The 16194-nt window shown below is 48.1% G+C and overlaps 2 protein-coding genes across 4 annotated transcripts in view; one reads left to right on the forward strand and one right to left on the reverse strand.

Annotated features, from left to right (window-relative positions):
* ATP6V0A1 (ATPase H+ transporting V0 subunit a1) overlaps window positions 1-16194 on the forward strand; it is a 360020-nt gene that overhangs the window by 20971 nt on the left and 322855 nt on the right. The gene's annotated exons all lie outside the window — the stretch shown is intronic.
* STAT5B (signal transducer and activator of transcription 5B) overlaps window positions 1-16194 on the reverse strand; it is an 88915-nt gene that overhangs the window by 4051 nt on the left and 68670 nt on the right. For all 3 annotated transcript variants that reach the window (XM_050762619.1, XM_050762618.1, XM_050762620.1), the window contains 11 exons: window positions 14832-14962; window positions 14432-14583; window positions 13842-13997; window positions 13257-13436; window positions 12485-12572; window positions 12268-12390; window positions 10464-10556; window positions 5959-6165; window positions 4414-4508; window positions 4182-4312; window positions 1689-1859 (listed from right to left, as the gene is read on the reverse strand). In XM_050762619.1, coding sequence (XP_050618576.1) covers window positions 1689-1859; window positions 4182-4312; window positions 4414-4508; window positions 5959-6165; window positions 10464-10556; window positions 12268-12390; window positions 12485-12572; window positions 13257-13436; window positions 13842-13997; window positions 14432-14583; window positions 14832-14962 — 1527 coding nt within the window. The remainder of the gene's footprint in view (window positions 1-1688; window positions 1860-4181; window positions 4313-4413; window positions 4509-5958; window positions 6166-10463; window positions 10557-12267; window positions 12391-12484; window positions 12573-13256; window positions 13437-13841; window positions 13998-14431; window positions 14584-14831; window positions 14963-16194) is intronic.

Below are 16194 nucleotides of genomic sequence, written 5' to 3' on the forward strand. Positions count from 1 at the left end.
TAAGGAAGGAGCACTGCTTGAGCCCAGGAATTTGAGACCAGTCTGGGAAACATAGCAAGACCCCAGATCTATAAAAATAAAATAATTAACCAGGATTGGTGGTGTATGCCTGTAGTCCCAACTATGTGGGAGGCTCAGGTGGGGGGATCCCTTGAGCCTAGCAGTTGGAGACTGCAGTGAGCAATGTACTCCAGCCTGGGCAACAAAGTGAGACCCTGTCTCAAAAACAAAAACAAAAACAAAAAAAACATGTTCTCAGAGAAACCCCCTTTGACCACTCTAGTAAAATAACACCTCCATTCTCCTCCCTGCCACTTCTCTATCCCTCTACCTTGCTTTGTCTTCAGAGCGCCCATCACTAAATGAATACATTTGTGTTTTGTTTGTTTGTTTTTGAGACAGAGTCTCACTCTGTTGCCCAAGCTGGAGTGCAGTGGCATAATCTCGGCTCACTGCAACCTCCCCCTCCCTGGTTCAAGTGATTCTCCTGCCTCAGCCTCCCAAGTAGCTGGAATTACAGGCACCCGCCACCACACCCAGCTACTTTTCGTATTTTTAGTAGAGATGGGGTTTCACCACATTGGCCAGGCTGGTTTCAAACTCCTGACCTTGGGTGATCTACCTGCCTCAGCCTCCCAAAAGGCTGGGATTACAGGCATGAGCCACTGTGCCTGGCCTGAATATATGTTTCCTTGTTTATGGTCTTCATTCTCCTGCTAGATTTAACCTCCAAACAGGAACTTCAAACATCAGGTGATGCAATGTATAATACATACCTGTTTAGAGAGTGCAAGAATAGTCACTAAATCATCCATAGAGGTTAATCTCTAGATGAGAGATGTTGTGTGGTATCTGTTTTTTTGTTTTTGTTTTTGAGACAGAGTTTCACTCTTGTTGCCTAGCCTGGAGTGCAACAGCACGATCTCAGCTCACTGTAACCTCCACCTCCTAGGTTCAGCCTCCCAAAGTGCTGGGACTATAGGAGTGAACCACCACGCCTGACTTTTTTTTTTTTTTTTTTTTTGATCCTGAGTCTCACTCTATTGCCCAGGCTGGAGTGCAGTGGCACAGTCTCAGCTCACTGCGATCTCCACCCTCCGGGTTCAAGTGATTCTCATGCCTCAGCCTCCCGAGTAGCTGTGATTACAGGTACCCGCCACCACACCTAATTTTTGTATTTTTTATAGAAATGAGGTTTCACCATGTTGGCCAGGCTGGTCTGGAACTCCTGACCTCAAATGATCCGCCTGCCTTGGTCTCCCAAAGTGCTGGGATTACAGGCATGACCCACCGTACCTGGCCTGTTTTCTTTTTCATGCCTTTATGCGTCTTCTGAAAATTTTATAATAAATATGTAATACTTCTAAACTCAGAAAGCAATAAAACTATCTCTGGCATGAAAAACAAAATTTTACCTCTCTAATTTTGTTTGATCTAAGTTTGTATTAAAAAGAATGTTTTCTTCAATTTGGTATTTGGGATTAGTGGCAGATGTGTTTTCTGTACGACTGAAGAATCCAGCCCAGGGTTTACATCTGCCCTGGAAAATGCTCAAACTGCTCTCACTGAATGGTAATTGTGTGGGTTTTCATGCAAGAGAGATAACACACACACACACACGCACGCACGCACACAGGCACGCGCACACACACACACACAAAATCAAATCAGAATGCGAACACTGTTACCAGTAGCAGACTCGCAGGGAACTGGTGTGTAGTATTTGGAGTATACTTCATCTTTCGGCCGATCAGGAAACACGTAGATAAGGTAATTCAAGTCTCCCAAGCGGTCGGCTAGGGACCGAATGGAGAAGTCTCTGGTGGTAAAAGGCATCAGATTCCAAAACATTCTTTCCTCTAGATCAATAAACAGAACAATCACATTCTAAACATGATTTCTGAATAGGAAATCTTAAAACCCAAACATACTATAAATTCAAACTTGCCATTATAATGGCTCCAATAGAAATCTCCATTTAAAAATAACCATGGGTTACAGGTGAAGTATTTTTATTCATTTATTTATTTACTTATTTTGAGATGGAGTCTTGCTCTGTTACCAGGCTGGAGTGCAGTGGTGTGATCTTGGCTCACTGCAACCTCCGATTCCCTGGTTCAGGCAATTCTCCTGCCTTAGCCTCCCAAGTAGTTGGGATTACAGGCACGTGCCACCACACCCAGCTAATTTTGTATTTTTAGTAGAGACGGAGTTTCACTATGTTGGCCCAGCCTGAAATATTTTTAAAAGCCATGGGTAGGGGCCAGGCATGGTGGCTCACATCTGTAATCTCACACTTTTGGAGGCCTGGACAGGTGGATCACCTGAGGTTAGGAGTTTGAGACCAGCCTGGCCAACATGATGAAACCCCGTCTCCACTAAAAATACAAAAATCAGCCAATTGTGGTGGCGCTCATCCGTAGTCCCAGGTACTATGCTGAGGCGGGAGGATGGCTTGAGGCTGGGAGGTGGAGATTGCAGTGAGCTGAGATCATGACACTGCACTCCAGCCTGGGTGACAGAGACTCCATCTCAAAAAATAAAAATAAAAAGCCATGGGTAGATAAGCAGGTAATACACCAATCACTTCCCAAGAGATCCAATAATCTCAGACGTTTCAAGTTCAAACAGTATTCCGGTCCTCAGTAGAAGAAACAGTTCTTACTGACCCCCGATCCCTGATTCCCTATACAAAGATATATAAGAGCTAGGAAGCATGCCCACAACCAGAGAAAGCATAAGAGCTATTAAAAGTGATTTTTTTTTTTTTTTTTTTTTAGATTTAGTCTCGCTCTGTCGCCCGGGCTAGAGTGCAGTGGCACCATTTCGGCTCACTGCAAGCTCTGCCTTCTGGGTTCATGCCATTCTCCTGCCTCAGCTTCCCAAGTAGCTGGGACTACAGGTGCCCACCACACCTGGCTAATTTTTTTGTATTTTTAGTAGAGATGGGGTTTCACCGTGTTAGCCAGGATGGTCTCAATCTCCTGACCTCATGACTCGCCCGCCCTGGCCTCCCAAAGTGCTGGGATTACAGGCGTGAGCCACCATGCCCAGCCTTTTTGTTTGTTTGTTTATGAGACAGGGTCTTACTCTGTTGCCCAGGCTGGAGTACAGTAATGTGATCATGACTCACTGTAACCTTGAACTCCTGGGGTCAAGTGATCATCTCGCCTCACCCTCCAGAGTAGTTGGGACTACAGGCGCACACCATGAGCACCACCATGCCCAGCTAATTAACTTATTTATTTATTTACTTAGAGACAGGGGCTTGCTATGTTGTCCAGGCTGGTCTTAAACTCATGGCCTCAAGAGATCCTCCTGCCTGAGGCTCCCAAAGTGCTGGGATTACAGGCATGAGCCACCGCACCTAGCCAAAAGTTAATAAAAACTTTAATTCACAGAAAACAAACTAGCAAGCTACCCTTATTGTGAGGGTCAGAGGTGAGAACTAACATTCTTGATGCCCTGGTGCAGTGGCTCACGCCCGTAATCCCAATACTTTGGGAGGCCGAAGCAGAGGATTGTTTGAGCCCAGGAGTTCGAGACCAGCCTGGGCAACATACAAACAATTTAAAAATTAGATGGGTGTGGTGGTGCATGTGTGTGGTCCCAGCTAATCAGGAGGCTGAGGCAGGAGGATTGCTTGAGGCCAGGAGGTCGAGGCTGCAGTGAGCCATGTTTGTGCCGCTGCACTCGCGCCCAGGCAAAAGAGTGAGACCCTGTTTCAAAAAAAGAAAAGAACTAACATCTTGGGTAGAATGATTGATGACAATATCCGTATGTTAAAAGGAATATTTTTACTACTGTAAGAACTCCAAATCATCCAAGTAATTCTTCACTGAAATAAGCTTTATGCAGAGTAATACAATAAGGCAAACATTTTAAGAGGGAAGCAACTGAGATTCTGCACAGACTCTTGTATCATAGGTAGCCATGTCATGGTTTAACTTTCATGTATAACCATGTTGCCATATACTTTCATGCATAACCAAATTAGTAACTGTGTTTCCCATATTAGTATTTTTCATAGGCTGCCTTATTAAAAGTATGTCATGGCTATACATTTGTGTTTCCCATAATTAGAACTGACCCCAACAAATAGTAAGTACCCACTAAATTATTTGTTAAAATAATTTTGTAACAAAAGCAGCAAACTTTGGACATAAGGGAGGGGCACTCACGAGAATCAAACTTCCAAGCAATGGTGATGCCGCCAATTTCTGAGTCACTGAATCTCAGCAGGAAGGTCCCATCTGGCTTGTTAATGAGTAGGTCATGGGCCTGTTGCTTGTTTACAAACCCCAAAATGGCCCTGGATCACCAAGGACAAAGGACAGAAGCAGAGTGTGACTTATGATGCCAGAAAGAAGACCTTCAGACTCTGTTGGTGCCTTAAGAAATAATGATTCTCACCCATCATTCCAATGAGGCTTGAGATGTTTTTTTAACACTTCCATCACACCGTCAAACCACTGCCAGAAAGTGTAATTCCGTCCTGGTAAATTCTCCTGGTTGGAGATACAACAGTAAACACAAGAAAACAAGAGTAACACTTGGAATATTATACATATATTTAATTGGAAAAATTAAATGGGAAACAAACATCTACCCTTGTCAGGTGTACAAACATCCCCACCTACCTGAGTTTTACCTAATGGTCCCATGGAGAAGAAAAGAGGCAAGAAGGGGAAAATACCACACTGCAGTTACCAGCACCCAGTGGGGTCCTGCTACAGACACTTTCACCTGGGGCTGGGCTGACCCGTCCCTTGCTAGTTTTGATGTGTGGTCTGTGACCAGCAGCATCAGTGTCACCAGGGAGCTTCTGAGAAATGCACATTGTTAGGCTCCAAATTAAAGACATTTAAAATACCTTGGGGGTGGGGGCGGGCAGGAAAAGAAACAAAAGTTAAATTAAAATCAAAGTGACGCTGGGCGTGGTGGCTCATGCATGTAATCCCAGCACTTTGGGAGGCCGAGGTAGGCAGATCACTTGAGGTCAGGAGTTTTGAGACCAGCCTGGCCAACATAGTGAAACCCTGTCTCTACTAAAAACACAAAAATTAGCTGGACATGGTAGCGGGTGCCTGTAATCCTAGCTACTCAGGAGGCTGAGGCAGAATTGCTTGAATCTGGGAGACGGAGGTTGCAGTGAGTCGAGACCGCACCACTGCACTCCTTGTGACAGAGCGAGACACCATCTCAAAAATAAATAAATAAACAAAAATAAATAGGGTGGGTGCAGTGACTCATGCCTGTAATCCCAGCACTTTGGGAGGCTGAGGCAGGCAGATCACCTGAGGTCGGGAGTTTGAGACCAGCCTGACCAACATGGAGAAACCCCGTCTCTACTAAAAATACAAAATTAGCCATGTGTGGTGGCGCATGCCTGTAATCCCAGCTACTTGGGAGGCTGAGGCAGGAGAATCACTTGAACCCAGGAGGCGGAGGCTGTGGTGAGCCGAGATTGTGCCATTGTAGTCCAGCCTGGGCAACAAGAGTGAAACTCTGTCTCAAAAATAAATAAATAAATAAAAATAAAATCAAAGTAACATCTGAATTAGCAGATGCTAGAGGAGAAGTTTCTTTCATCAGCATCCCTTTGCGTGGGTTGAGGGTCCCATAGGAGCCTGATCTGGCATTATACATGGGGAACACAAAAGAGTGAAGGGGAGAGAGGCCCGGAGTTCGCATCCCCTCAAAAGCTTTGCTTCTCATGAGCTATGTTAACGTCTGCTTTGCTCTATTTCCTTTACAAAGGAAGAAAATGCATTAACTGTAGATATTTTCTACATGTGACCTGGGTAACTCTCAAGTTGTCCATCTAGTCAGAAGCTTCTATTACTTTTGGTACATTTTATTACAGACATGAAGAATAAGGGCCCAGGGCAGGGAGACTCCTGAGAATGTCTAGTTGGGAGGGACAGATCTAACAGCGGCTGGTGGCCGGGCCCCTACCCTGTTGAACTGGGACCAGGACACGGACAGGCCGCTGTAGTCCTCCAGGTGGCTGCTGCTGTTGTTGAACAGTTTCTGCGCCAGGAACACAAGGTTCTCCTTGGTCAGGCCCCGGTTGCTCTGCACTTCGGCCTTGAATTTCATGTTGAGCGCCTCACACAGCTGTGGCCACAGCACTTTGTCAGGCACGGCAAATGGCACCCTGCCCTGAGAGGGAGAGAGGCCAGAATCTGATGAGAAAACAGTTGCATGATTTATTCCCTCAAGCCACAAAAGAAAAACACTGATGGCTGGGAGTGGTTACAAACATTTGTCTTGCAGGGCGTGAGGATAAATTCGGACTCTGCCAGGGTACATAGTTCTGTGAAATTCAGAAGGTTCCGTTTCACCTTCTTTTTTTTTTTTTTTTTTTTTTTTTGAGACGGAGTCTCGCTCTGTCGCCCAGGCTGGAGTGCAGTGGCGCGATCTCGGCTCACTGCAAGCTCCGCCTCCCGGGTTCACGCCATTCTCCTGCCTCAGCCTCCCGAGTAGCTGGGACTACAGGCGCCCACAACCGCACCCGGCTAATTTTTTGTATTTTTAGTAGAGACGGGGTTTCACCGTGGTCTCGATCTCCTGACCTTGTGATCCACCCGCCTCGGCCTCCCAAAGTGCTGAGATTACAGGCGTGAGCCACCGCGCCCGGCTCCGTTTCACCTTCTTTACACACAACTAGAAGGTAACCCATGCTATCCATGTTGTTTTGTAAATGAGCTGCTGAACTAACAGTCAAATCCTTTGTTCAAACAGCCACAAACCAAAACATAACCAAGGTCCGGCTTTTAGATTGTAAACACCTTGGGAATTTAGAAATCTGAAAGACTGGTTCTCTAGGTACAAACAGAGGGAGTATGTGCGTATGTGTGTACACATGTCGGCATGTGTGTACACAAGTGGAATCCTTGCCCTCAACTCCTTCTGCCAAGAACTCTAGCTCAAAGTAAAACAACTTGGTATGGAAGAGTGGAAATTTTGAGTTGGATGGATTTATTGAGAAATAGGTTAGAACATTAACTTTTAATAAACTGCTTTCCAACCCGTTCGACCATACTATTCCATTTTATTTTGTTATAAACCTTTTTTTCAATAGGTCATTTTCACATTATTTAAAATTCAAAAAGCATAGATGGCTATACAGTGAAGTCACTCCCTATCCTTGTCCCCCAGCAACCCAGTTCTTTTCTTTAAAGGCAGCTAACACAGTTTCTTGTGTATCCCACCAAAGATATTCTATGCATGCCAGCAATGACATATACTTTTTCCTTTTCTTCATAAATGGTAGCACAAAATTCACATGTTCTGCATTTTCCTCTTTTCACTTAATCCTCTATCTGGGAGACCTCATATCAGCACATAAAGAAATTTCACCAGACCCCCATAGATGGGCATCAGTGTTATAGCCTCATCTTTAGCTATTAACTAACAATGATGCAATGTTCTTATGTTATTTGACCCATAGGACACATAGGCAAATACATCTGAGGAATCAATTTCCACAAGTATTTTATATTATTTTTTAGGTAAGATCTCGCTCTGTCATCCAGGCTGGAGTGCAGTGGCCCAATCTTGGCTCATTGCAACCTCTGCCTCCTCGGCTCAAGCAATTTTCCTACTTCAGCCTCCCCAACAGCTGGGACTACAGGCGTGTACCACCATGCCTGGCTATTTTTGTGTTTTTTGTAGAGACGGGGTTTTGCCATGTTGACAAGGCTGGCCTCGAATTCCTGGGCTCAAGAGATCCACTTGCCTTGGCCTCCCAAACTGCTGGGATTCCAGGCATAAACCACTGTGCCTGCCCACAGTCTTTATTTTTTATTTTTTAGTTTTTTGAGATGGAGTCTCACTGTGTTGCCCAGGCTGGAGTGCAGTGGCACCATCTCGGGTCACTACAACCTCTGCCTCCCGGGTTCAAGCGATTCTCCTGCCTCAGCCTCCCGAGTAGGTGAGATTACAGGCACGCATCACCATGCCCAGATAATTTTTGTATTTTTAGTAGAGATAAGAGTCTCACCATGTTGGCCAAGCTAGTCTCAAATTCCTGACCTCAAATGATCCACCTGCCTTGGCCTCCCAAAGTGCTGGGATTACAGGTGTGAGCCACCGTGCCCAGCTGCAAGTCTTTATTTTAACATAAGGTCAGCTGGGTGCAGTGGCTCACGCCTGTAATCCCGGCACTTTGAAAGGCTGAGGTGGGTGGATCACTTGAGGTCAAGAATTCAAGACCAGCCTGGCCAACATGGTGAGACCTGGGCTCTACTGAAAACATAAAACTAACTGGGCGTGGTGGCATGCACCTGTAATCCCAGCTTCTCAGGAGGCCGAGGCAGGAGAGTCGCTTGAACCCAGAAGGCAGAAGCTGCAGTGAGCTGAGATAATGCCATTGTACTCCAGCCTGGGTGACAGAGCAAGACTCCGTCTCAAAAAATTAAAAAAAAAATAGCATAAGATGTAAGTAGTCATTAACATAATTGAGAATGTCAAAAATGTTTATTTATTTAGACAGGATACTTCAGTAATTACATGGTGCAGGAGATGCCAAAGGTACACAGAGAGTGAGATCTGTGGACAGGCAGGGAAGGAAATGAGAGATGTAACAATCTTATCCAGTAGGCTTATTAGGACAAGAGGCAGACAGATAGTTTCAAACAGGAGCTTCTAATTCAGAGTCTGTAAGTGAAGCATGGTAGAATATCTTTTAAAAATCTCACCTTTGCAGTAAAATACTTTTTCTCTAAAGAGGACTGTTGGAAATATTAAGCCTCTCCACATGAGCCAGAAGGTTCCATTTCACCTTCTTTTTTTTTTTTTTTTTTTTTTTTTTTTTTTTTTTTTTTTTTTTTGAGACGGAGTCTCGCTCTGCCGCCCAGGCTGGAGTGCAGTGGCCGGATCTCAGCTCACTGCAAGCTCCGCCTCCCGGGTTTACGCCATTCTCCTGCCTCAGCCTCCCCCATTTCACCTTCTTTACACACAACTGGAAGGTACCCCATGCTATCCATGCTGTTTTGTAAACGAGCTGCTGAACTAACAGTCAAATCCTATATTCTAATGGCCACAAAACAAAACATAATCAAGGTTTGTTGGATATACTTACAGAAGGACATACTCTTATGTCCCAAATGATAACCCTTTTATCATGCTTTTACGGGCTAATCTCTACTGGAAACATGTAACAAATGACCTTTGTCTACTAAAAAATTTTTTTTCCTTGAGACAGGGTGTTGCTTTGTCACCCAGGCTGGAGTACAGTGGTGCAATCTTGGCTCACTGCAGCCTAGACCTCCTGGGCTCAAGATCCTCCTGGCCTCAGCCCCCAAGTAGCTGGGATGACAGGCTGGTGTACCATGCCCGGGTAATTTTTTGGTATTTTTTGTAGAGACTGGATTTTGCCATGTTGCCTAGGCTAGTCTGGAGCTCAAGGGATCTGCCCGCCTTGGCCTCCTGGAGTGCTAGGATTACAGGTGTGAGCCACTGCACCCAGCCTATGAGATCTTTAAAATGCTCATCGAGCAGCAGGCTAGCGGGATTCAGATAACATTTGGGGGCATAAATCCACCAAATTATATCTTCCTTGATACAAAGCATCTCATTCTTCATGAGACCTGGAATGAATCACAGAAACTAAAATTTGGAAAAGACATTTAATAGCATCTTCATTTATTGAAAGGAAGAAGATATGAAGCAACTTCTATGCTAAAGTAAGCCTCTCGAGAGATCTAACCTCTGGAGTGAACCTGGGAGTCCCAAATCCCATTCATAGTTTCACCCAAGGATTCAAAATAATATTGACTGGGTACTGACTGTGTGGCAAGCATTTTCTATGTTATCTAATTTAATCTTCCTAACAATGCTGTGGAGCAAGAGTATCCCTGTGCTGCAGACACCTGCTGGAAGCTCAGGCTCAGAGAGGTAAAGTGAACTGCCCGTGTATTCATGGAGTGAGGAAATGGTGGAGTCTCAGTTCAAACCCTGGCCCAACGTCAAGCCCATGTTCTTTCCACTTTCCACATTCTTTCTATTCTGCCTCCCACTAAAGAAAACAGTGTCTTTTTTCCTATCCTTTTTTTTTTTTTTTTTTTGGTTGTTTAATTGAGATGGGAGTCTTGCTCTGTCACCCAGGCTGGAGTACAGTGGTGTGATCTTGGTTCACTGAAATCTCTGCTGCTCGGGTTCAAGTGATTCTTGTGCCTCAGCCTCCCAAGTAGCTGGGATTACAGGTGTGTGCCATGACGCCCAGCTAATTTTTTGGTATTTTTTAATAGAAATAGGGTTTTGCCATGTCGGCCAGGCTGGTCTCGAACTCCTGATCTCAGGTGATCCACCCGCCTCGGCCTCCCAAAGTGTTGGGATTACAGGTGTGAGTCACTGTGCCCGGCCTTTTCCTATGCTTTTTAAAGGGATAATACGTGAATGAGACTCATGACACTGGCATTGATTTGGGGACCCACATGCCCGAGGAATCCACTCACAGGCTCTGCAAAAGCATTGTCCCAGAGAACGGTGGCCGTTGCATTGTTGTCCTGGCTGCCATGAACGATCACCACCACTGGCAGGGACAGGGTCTAAAAAGACACAAGAGAAGGCTGAGCGCCCACGAGCCTCAAGTTCTTCTCCTTCCCTGCTTTTTTTTTTTCTTATTATCACAACGCTTTTTTTTTTTTTTTTTTTTTTTGAGACGGAGTCTTGCTCTGTCCCCCAGGCTGAAGCGCAGTGGCCGGATCTCAGCACACTGCAAGCTCCGCCTCCCGGGTTCAGGCCATTCTCCTGCCTCAGCCTCCCGGGTAGCTGGGCCTACAGGCGCCCGCCGCCTCACCCGGCTAGTTTTTTGTATTTTTTAGTAGAGACGGGGTTTCACCGTTTTAGCCAGGATGGTCTCGATCTCCTGACCTCGTGATCCGCCCATCTCGGCCTCCCAAAGTGCTAGGATTACAGGCTTGAGCCACCACGCCCGGCCTCACAACGCTTTTATTTTCCAAGTTTCAGTTAATGTTCCTCTCACACACAGAATCTAAATGGCCCCAGGAATAATATGACTTTTCACACTGGCACAATCTTAGAAATTTTAAATATTTTACAAGCAATGTTGCTTAGATATTTCTGAAGGATAAAGTTTCTCAAAGTTACATGGAGAACAGGAGAGAGAAAAGAGACTATTGGAGACATTTCTGGGAAAAAATACAAATAACAAATTTAAAACTTACCACAATTTTTACTCAAATTCATCCCGAGTAATGCTTCTCATAATCCATTTTGTAGTCTCTCTCTCCAGCTAGTTCAGTTCATTATTGTTTGTTCATGTTTTATTTTTTATTTTTATTTTTACTTTTTTGAGACGGAGTCTTGCTCTGTCACCCAGGTTGGAGTGCAATGGCGCAATCTAGGCTCACTGCAACCTCTGCTTCCCAGGTTCAAGTGATTCTCCTGCCTCAGCCTCCACAGTAGCTAGGATTACAGGCACATACCACCACACCCAGCTATTTTTGTATTTTTTGTAGAGACGGAGTTTCACCATGTTGGCCAGGCTGGTCTCAAACCCCTGACCTCGTGATCCACCCGCCTCAGACTCCCAAAGTGCTGGGATTACAGGTTTGAGCCACCATGCCTGGCCTATTTTTTATTTTATTTATTTATTTATTTATTTATTTATTTATTTATTTTTATCGAGATGGGGTCTCACTATGTTGCCCAGGCTGGTCTGGAATTCCTGAACTCAAGCAAAACTCCTGCCTTGGCCTCCCAAAGTGTTAGGATTACAGATGTGAGCCACTGCACTGGGCCTTGTTTGTTCGTGTCTTTTTTTTTTTTTTTTTAAAGACAGGGTCTCACTCTTTTGCCCAGGCTGGAGTGCAGTGGCACAATCTCGGTTCATTGCAACCTCAGCCTCCCAGGTTCAAGTGATTCTCCTGAGTAGCTGGGATTACAGGCATGTGCCACCAAGCCTGGCTAATTTTTGTACTGTTTAGTAGAGATGGGGTTTCACTGTGTTAGCCAGGCTGGTCTTGAACTCCTGACCTCAAGTGACCTGCCTGCCTCAGCCTTCCAAAGTGCTGGGATTACAGGCATGAGCCACTGTGCTCAGGCTTTGTTCATATCTTAAGAGAATCTAAGTGATACAGTTCTCAGGGTGAGGTCGGTCTGTTTTCAGTTTACCAATAGTCAAAAAGAAGATGCTATGTGATAAAAAAAAATTATTTTGTAACATAAAGTACACCACATACACACACACGCGTGCGCGCGTGCACATGCACACGCAGAGCTTAGGGAAGGCTTTACCTTGACTTGAAAAACCAGCTCATTTCCACCAACACTGAACTGGGATTCAAACAGGATTGTAAATTTTTCTTCTGTCACTGACTCTGCCCCACGACGGTCTGATCTCTTAATTCGTTTCAGGGACTGCAAAGGAGAAATACAAGATGAAACATCAGATGAAAGTTGTTCTCCTCAAAGAACAGGGAAAAATTCATTCTTCCTCTTCTTCCACCCTCACCATATTCCTGAAGTGGGCACTAAGAGTGCCTGTGGCTTGGTGGTACTCCATGACACAGCAGTTGTTCAAGATCTCGCCACTGTAATCACTGCAAATCAGAGAGAGACCAGCTCCAAACCCATGCCAGGGTCTCAGGACATGCGGAGTCAATAATATAATTTGGGGTAGCAGGAAATAGAGAAGTTTGCTAAAAATGTACGTCATTTAGAGGAAATGTTAGCTACATAACATATACATGTAAGGTTCTCGGACGTATCTCTACAAAATGAAACAAGATCAAACTATCTTCACAGAAAACAGTTCCTAGGAGAACTTTTCTTTTCTTTTTTCTTTTTTTTTTTTGAGACAGAGTTTTGCTCTTGTTTCCCAGGCTGGAGTACAATGGTGTGATCTCGGCTCACTGCAATCTCTGCCTCCCAGGTTCAAGGGATTCTCCTGCCTCAGTCTCTCGAGTAGCTGGGACTACAGGCGCCCACCACCATGCCCGACTAATTTTTTGTATTTTTAGTAGAGATGGGGTTTCACCATGTTGGTCAGGCTGGTCTTGAACTCCTGACCTCAGGTGATCTGTCTGCCTCAGCCTCCTAAAGTGCTGGGATTACAGGCGTGAGCCACTGCGCCAGACCCAAGAACTTCCTTATATTCCTTTGCTGATGCCCAGAAGAGGCCAGAAGGGCAAACAGGGATCTGACACGGGAGGCAGAATTCTTGTTTTTCCTGTTGCCAGGACACGAGACAAGTAGCAGGGAATGAGAAGAAGCTGCACAATTACTTGCGGGTGTTCTCGTTCTTGAGCAGAGACTTGGCCTGCTGCTCACTGATGATGGTGGCCTTCACCTGGGGCGGGTTCATGTGCACGTTCAGCTTCCCGCCCACCAGCAGGCGCACGGTGGCTGCAAACTTGGTCTGGGTCTTCAGGACCTGAGGAGGCTGCTTCTCAATGATGAATGTGCTGCAGGGGACACAGGGACAGACGTACGATGAGGGGTTGGCGCAGGGGAAAGGGCTCTCAGTCCTCCTGTGGTGGGGGTGGGTCTGCCTCCCGCGGGGCTCAGGAGGTGAAAAGCACGGGTACGGCCTCTGTTCCTGGGGAAGCCATGAGAGTCCAGGGAAAGGATGGAGAGGGGAGTAAGATAACACAGCAGCTGGCATGGGCTGCAGCCCAAGGGCATCTCTTGCAGTGTCCACAGGAGAAACCAGGCAAGGGCAGCACCCAGCAGCCACAGCAACTGGAGACGGAGTGGGGAGGGATGAGAGGCACAAAGCGAATCTGCTGGTCTGGAAGGCACCTGCGGCCCCCCACACGCAGTCTGGAGCTGCCCCAAGCTCCTGGGCATGGCCAACAGGCAGCAGTCACCTGGTCACCAGGGCTGAGATGATGTCCGTGATGGTGGCGTTGACCTCAGCCAGCATCTCCTCCACTGGGCCAGGGATGGGCAGCTGCTGGCAGAGGTGCTCAGCCCTACGGATCTGCTGCCGGTTCTGCCAGATGATCTCGGCCAACTTCTCACACCTGCACGGAAGCCCCAAGGCCAACAGGAGGACAATGGCTTCTTCGCACAGACGCCAGGCCCCAAGACACAGCTCCCCCTCCCGCAGGAAGGCTCTGTGCTTTCACCACACCTCCCACCCATGGGAAGAGCAGAGCTCCCTGCCTCCCAGAATTAGAAATGTACACAGGAGGGGCGACCCTGACTAGGCCCAAACAGCCCGAGCATCACGCCACACCCCCGAGCTCTCTCCCACCCCCAGGACAGCAGCCCCCTTCCTGGGGGAGGTGCACAGGATGGGGGACCAAAGTCTGATTCAGGAACCAGGCCCCCTGGAGAAACAAGAGCTGTCCCAGGATGGAGGGGGCCTGCTGCAGGAGCCAGCACAGGAGGCAGAAGCAGCCAGGGTCCCCACCAGCCCCTCCTGCCCTGCCCTCTGGCCGCCCCACACCATTACCAGGACTGTAGCACGTCCAGGCTGCCCTCGGGGGGCCCGCCGTTCCCGGCCAGCTGCTGCCGCCGCTTCCACTGGATCAGCTCGTCATCTAGGATGATGGTCTGCTGCTTCCGCAGCAGCTGCAGGGTCTTCTGGTGCTTCTCGGCCAGCTCCTGAGGGAAGGGAGGACAGCAGCCCCTTCTGGCCTCCCAGAGAACACTGCGGGGCCTCGCTGGGAAATGGCAGAGCACGGCCCAGGCCATTTCCTCTCCCCAAGCTGCTCTGCCTTGCATGGCTCCCAGAAAAATATGCCTCCTGCCCTCCTAGGTTCTGCTCTCATCCGGGCCCCAGCCCTCCCTCAGGTCCCCAGAGACTGACTTCATGGCACCCACGCCCAGGAGAAGGCCAGGACCCCACTCACCACGCGGTACTGCTGCAGCGTCTGTGCCTCGCGCTGCAGCCACGCCTCCAGGGACACCTGCTTCTGCTGGAGGGCCGTCTCCCGGCTCAGACGCTCCTGGGGGCTCAGCTGGGCCAGCGGGCCAAACTGAGCTAGAGGAAGGGATAGGAAACCATGACCGTCACCTCCCAGTGTCCAACAGGAGGCCCAGGGAAGCGCACTCACCCGTTCTGGAGCGAGACCCTCCCAGGCTCAGATACTGCATCAAGGGCAAGTCAGGGTTCCTGACAGACAGACAGCGGGGCCAAGATGAATGGGCGCCTCAGGAGGTGCCTCTGGGCCCTGCTCGCCGGCCTCCTGACTCTGAGCGTCCCCTCTGGGGGCACACGGGTGCTGGGGCAGCTGGGGAAGAGGCCCGCCTGTCTGCTGCCCACCTGCCGCACAGAGCTGCCAGCCCTCTTCTCACAGCCCGGCATTGGTCTAGGCTGTCTGGGGTGCAAGTGTGCCCGTGCCCAGGGTGAACCTGGGCAAATCACTTTCCTTTCTGTGCCTTGGCTTCTCCACATGTAAAACGGGAGATTCTTGGCACCTGCCTCAGTGGGGCGCTTGAAGATTAAATACATGAGGACATGGAAGATGCCAGAAAGCTTCCTGGCATGGGTGAGCTCTGTGTGAGGTTCGTCCTTCTTGGTTAATGGGGAACAGGACAGAGAGAAGAGGTGACAAGACAAGCAGTTGCTCGGCCCCATCCCTCCCGCAGCAAGGCCTCCTCAGGGGCCCCCGGCCCCGGCCGCTCTGTCTCGTCCCTGAGCACAGCAGTCCCCCCTCAGGGGAGGATGAGATTCTCGAGGGGCCGGAAGGGGCCCAGCGTGTTTGTCCAGGTTGGCTCACTGTGAGCCCAGCCGACCAACCAGGGGAGACAGACAGACAGACAGCAGAGGAGAGCACGTCCAGGGCCACTGGGGATGCAGAGCCACCAAGATTCTCTCAGGAAAGGGAGGCCGGAGGGAGGTGGCTTTTCTCCACACCATCTGTGAGGAGTCATCGATGGTGGGACAGGGAGTAAGTCAGGCCTCACTACCTTTTAAAAATTACTATGAAATAGGTAAGACACAGGGAACATGGAACACAGGAGCACCTGTGTATCAATAACCCAGCCTAAGAAACTAGACATGTCCACAGTTACAGCCACAACTAGCAGACCCACCCCGCCCTCCCAACAACAGCCCCTCTCCACCACACTGGGACTATTAATCCCTTCCCATCTCCTTCTCAACAGCCCAGCGTCCTTGCTTGAGCTGAGTCAGAAGATGCATCAGCATGTCTCAGTCGAGCTCCTGTCTGGCCCCTGAGGGTCATGTCACCCTGACCCCAGCCCTGCCCC

Source organism: Macaca thibetana, chromosome 16 (assembly GCF_024542745.1).
Source record: "Macaca thibetana thibetana isolate TM-01 chromosome 16, ASM2454274v1, whole genome shotgun sequence".
NCBI classification, from domain to species: domain Eukaryota; kingdom Metazoa; phylum Chordata; class Mammalia; order Primates; family Cercopithecidae; genus Macaca; species Macaca thibetana.